General features: G+C 41.1%; 1 protein-coding gene across 1 annotated transcript; it reads left to right on the top strand.

The window, feature by feature from the left end:
- The first annotated feature begins 173 nt into the window (after window positions 1-173).
- Window positions 174-4,422, top strand: LOC104952058 (uncharacterized protein KIAA1211 homolog). Its single transcript, XM_010778813.1, has 5 exons — window positions 174-489; window positions 606-1,137; window positions 2,379-3,236; window positions 3,577-3,691; window positions 3,859-4,422. The coding sequence occupies exons 1-5, from the start codon at window positions 174-176 to the stop codon at window positions 4,063-4,065; spliced, it is 2,028 nt and encodes a 675-aa protein (XP_010777115.1). The 3' UTR covers window positions 4,066-4,422.
- Window positions 4,423-5,296: the final 874 nt, after the last annotated feature.

Below are 5,296 nucleotides of genomic sequence, written 5' to 3'. Positions count from 1 at the left end.
AAGAGAAAGTTAGAAAGGAGGAAGAGGAGAAAAGGGTTGAGGAGGAGAGGAGACGAGGAGAAGAAGAGGAGAGAGCGAGGAGACAAGAGGATGAGTTAGCAGAGGAGAAGAGGAGACTGGAAGAAGAAAGACAGATTGAAGAGGAGGGATTCAGAAAGGAGGAAGAGAAAAGGATGAGGAGGGAAAGGGCTGAGGAAGAACAGAGGAAACGAGAGGAAGAGCATGAGAACAAGAAGAGACGTGAGGAACAGGAAGAGAGGCAAAGGGAGGAAAAGGACAGAATAAGGATGGAGGACGAAAGGACTCAGGAAGAGATGAGGAGACGAGAGGAGAGCGCAAGGAGAGAAGAACAGTGTCGATCAGCAGAGAAGAGAAGAGTGGAGGAAGAGAGAAGCATTAAAGAGGAGGAGAGGATTAGGAGGGAGGAGGCTGAGGAAGAGAGGAGACAAGGAGAGACAGAGGAGATGGTGAGAAGACAACAAGAGGAGCGTGAGGAACAAGAAAGGAGGCAAAGGGAGGAAGAGGAAAGAATGAAGACAGAAGAGGAGGAAACTAGGAGGGAAAGGAAACACTGAGACAAGAGGAAGAAAGAAGGATTGAGGCAGAAGAGAAAAGGAAACAGGAGGAGGAGGAAAGGATAAGAATGGAAGAAGAGATGAGGAAGAAAGAAGAAGAGCGCAAGCAGTTGGCAGAGGAAAAGAGGAAACTAGAAGAAGAAGAAATGAGGAGGATTGAGGAAGAAGAAAAGTTTAGGAAAGAGGATGAGAAGAGACAAGTAGAGAGAGCTAAGAAGGAAAAGGAAGAAAGACTGTTCGAGGAGGAAATGAGACGAGAGACTAAACGGATTGAGGAAGAGGAGAAAGTTAAAAGAGAGGAGGAGAGGATTAGGAGGGAGGAGAGAGAGAGAGGAGAAGAGCAGGCCAGGAAGCTAGAGGAAGAGAAGGCAACACGGAAAGCAGAAAAACCAAAGAAGAAGGATGCATCTCAAAGCAAACACAAAGCGGCTGTGGAGACCCCTGCAGAAGTGTCTTCCAATCCGTTTGATGAGAAATGTGCAACTATTCCCTTTGAAGAGGACCCAGACTCGCCGGCTGGAGCAGACGGCAGCGCAGACAAGATGTCCGCCATCCAGCAGAGGTTAGATTTACAATTAAAATGTTCTTACACTTTATCAATTGTTCAAACCTGGTTCGAAATTCACTTGTGGGAAACGGGGAAGGTTGTGGGTGATTCAGGGTAGATGGAGTTTGGTTAAGTTTTGTTCTTTGGGGTTTTCCCTTTCCTGTAGTGTTTGTATCTAGGTATTTGTTTTGCATGGAAATGGTCTGCGAGGGCTAACATTTCAAAATCCTTTTCCCTCTCCTGAAACGCCTCGATTGCTTTGTTTACATCAGAAACACTCACGGTTCTATTGGCTAGCGCTCCAACACATTGTACGTAATAGGCTAAGGGGCGGGACATCCCTAAGCGATTGACCAATCGCAACAGCCAACCAGCTAACCAATCAGAGCAGACAGAGGGTGAAAAGAGGTGCTGCAGCACAGGCAGTATGAGAGAAATAAAGAGCTTTTTGAACATTAAAGCATGGAGACACGTCACAGGAGAGACACTACATACAATGAACCTGAAAATGTCTTCTTTAAGATCTTTAGCCTAAAAACGGATCCACAGTCACAGTAGAGTCACAACATACAATTATGAGCATAACAGGTCTCCTTTAACCTGTGTTAGTTATAGATAACAAAAGAAGGAACAGAAGAAGGAAGTTTGAATTTTGAATATGACCTGATGAAAATGATATGAAGTCATTTACATGTGCAGAAGTGTTGTTGCAGTTTATCTTCTGTTTGTATTCAGTCAGAACAGCAGCTCCTCTCAGCACTTCTCTTTTAAACGCAACCTAACACCCTCATGAACATTGCATAGCTTTGTGCTTGCTTGTGTCTGTTAGCGTTGGTATGAGCGTGCAGATGCATACATGTGTGTTAGGTAGTTTATGTTTCAACCTGAGAGATTAATCATTGAACAGTCTTACCTCATTTGAGCAGCTGACGCATGAACAGGGAGCTAAAACTACTTGAATACAATGGGTCATCATCACTGAATTAATTATCAAGGGATTACAGGATGTGATTTGCTTGGTATTCGGGAGTTTCTTTCTCCTTTTTAATAAACAACCACATCTTACTACATTGCATTGCTTCTACTAAACACTGCTTCTTCCTATGAACAATGTGTCCTCTTTTGTTTATTCCTCTAATTTCTGCATCACAAGTTTGTAATAGATATAATAACGTTAATCTCCTTTTCACCATATTAGAAAGTCACCCCAACGGTGCCCCATGTAATTGAAAAAGTTATCTGTGTCTTGTTTCCAGGGTTCAATCTACTGCACCATTGGTGGGAAGCAAGTCTATTTCTACAGATGAAAAGGATCCTATTAGTGCTCAGCGGGAGAGGCGGCTGGCTCCTCAGCCTCCAGGAAGGAATCAAGACGAGAGTCAGAAGGATGGCTTTGCACAACAACTACCACAGATTACCAAGAAGAGTTCAGACAAAGACATCAAAACCGTCAGTGTTCTGCCTCAGCGCTCGGTGCAAATGATTGCTCCTATTAGTAGGCCTTCCACAGACGCAAAGAACACCCAGAGCTTGACACAAAGTAGTGCCACCAAAGAAACATCAAATGAAGCCAAACACAGTAAACGTCCTGCGCCGCTTAAACCTCTTTCTGTGGAAGAAGAGCCATCATCTAAACCCAAGATAACCCTGTCTTCCGATGGCAGCATTTCCCATAAATGTCTCTCTGTGGCAAAACAAGTCCCAATCGCTTATGGCTTGAATCCATTTGAAGACGACGAAGAGGATATTGCACCAGAAGATGAAGCAGCGCCCTCTAGTGGAACTGGATCGGGACAAAGGCCTTCAGTAGCATCACAAGCTGCAGATAAAGATGATGCCTCTCAAACAAAAATCAAACCCTCAAAAGCCCGCGCTCCTCTACCTTCTGCAAGGAAAGCTGTCACAATGAGCCCTTTACTAAACCAAAACGAAGAAGGAGAACATGTTACAGGTGCGACTGATAATGTGACCCATGCATCTGACCCCAAATCAGAAGCAAAAAAAAGCCTCCACGTCCAGGAGGCTCCCCTTCGAGAGTCTCAGCCTGCCACAGTGCAGATTGCTGGGGAGGAGGCAGGCGGGAAGAAAGGCGGAGCTCCTGTTCCTTTGCGCAGGTGAGAGTATATTATACATCACACACCGCTAGCTCGGAATATTGTGTCTTTCATAAGAAAAAGATTCATCACCCTGCGCATTTCTAATGCAGAGTTTTCTAGGATTCATCATTCACACTCATTCATATTTGTTTCATTAGCCGGTTGTATCTGATGAGGTTACTGTGGATCAATGAGATGTCAGCATTAATATAAACATCATATTCTGTTTTATTTAGTGATTCCTAAATAAAAAAATGGATGAAGCTTTATAACTGACTTATACTTGCACGCATACTCTATTTCATTTCACTTTCATCAGCCAGTGCCTACATCTTTCTTTCTTATGTTGTCATTGCAGGCTTCAACCTGTGAAACCCCTTAATCCTCTGGAACAGCAGTCGGTTTCAGTCGTTCAAGGGGAAAGAGATACCAAATCCTCAAGAATCACATGTGAAGATCAGGAGAAAACAAAGGTTGGTAGGATCCAAAAAGTATATCGTTCTTCGAATGAACAAAGGAAAGTCTCTGAATGAAAGAATGTATATGCTGTTTCATCAGACAGCATGCTTTAAATCTACTTTCAGGGGCTTTGTCTTCTGTATGATTTGAATATATACGTATGTTTGATCCACTCTCACAGGTCGATGCCCCCAGTCTGAAAGGGCCCTATTCCCAGCTTACTCGGGAGGAACTCATCTCTCTGGTGCTCAAACAGGAAAACAAGCTTTCAGATGGAGACAAAAAGATATCAGAGCTGGAGCTGTACATCGACAACTTGCTGGTGCGCATCATAGAGGAGAAGCCGAGTATTCTCATGTCCTTGAACTCTGCGAAGAAAGCTGCCTAGGATTTACATCTGACACTTTATTCAAACTGTAGCCTTCTCTGTTCAGACCCAGTAATCTAGCCGTACCACCAAAGAAACTTAGATGTTCTTGTGAAAGGACATCTTGCAGAAGCTGTTCCAGTTTCATCTAAGAACTTTTCAAAGATATTTTTACATTTTTCTAAATATTTAGTCACCTTCTTGACACTTTGCTATGCATTTGACGAATGAATGAATATCTGTCATGAATGTTTTCATGTTGAGCATTAAAGTCTTTGATGAATGTCAAATTATGTCAAATGTAATTACTGTATTTACTGTATTTCAATGTAAAAATAAATAAAGTTTAAAAACAGCTTTCAGGTATCTCCGGTATGAAGAAGAGCCTTATTTCACTGTCAGATCTATGCACTAGTTATGCAGATAATGTTTCTTTCTTCTCAGTGTCAATGTTTATATGTTTCTACTAACACTAAAAGGCGCTTTACCCTGCTTGTACTATTAACATGATGTACACTGAATTGCTTTACTGATTTATGGTATCAACCTATGCAGAATGAAATAATAGTTTTCTTTTTCTGATAAACAAACGTTATTCCTAATTAATAAAGTTAACATATCTCTGTATAATAGCTATAAAAAAACGAGCTATTAAAGAAAATAATTTATTGATAATATGAAATAGCATAAACACATTAAAAGAGGTTACTTTCCTGGATAAAATACACTGCAGTTGATAACATTCACATTTGCTGAAAATCTACTGGTGAACAGAACACACATTCATAAACAATGCAGAATAACCATTAGCATATGGATTATACTCAATTATTTTCCTTTTTTTTTCCTTTACATAAATAAAGACATTTCCACCATACATTGGAACATTAGGACCCCCAGAACCCGCCTTATATGTGGCCCAAAACCAGAGGTGGGAATTAAACAAGTAGTACTTAGTACTCAAGTACTTAAGTCACATTTTGAGAGGCTACTTGTATTTACTTGAGCATTTCCATTTTATACTTTGTACTTCTACTCCACTATAAATCACAGGTAAATTGTGTACTTTTTACTCGACTACATTTATTTTGTACCTTTAGTAACTTTCAATATTTTGATTAATAATATGAAATATAAACACTAAAATAATACTTTATTTGTACCATGAGTGACATTCACAAGCTACCCTACAGTATCAGAAGCAGAAACGGGTATTCACACGTACGAGGAATTTGACTAGGTGTCGTGGTGC

Source organism: Notothenia coriiceps, unplaced genomic scaffold, assembly GCF_000735185.1.
Source record: "Notothenia coriiceps isolate Sejong01 unplaced genomic scaffold, NC01 NC01_scaffold00019463, whole genome shotgun sequence".
NCBI classification, from domain to species: Eukaryota; Metazoa; Chordata; class Actinopteri; order Perciformes; family Nototheniidae; genus Notothenia; species Notothenia coriiceps.
This window is presented reverse-complemented; position numbering and strand designations above follow the sequence as displayed.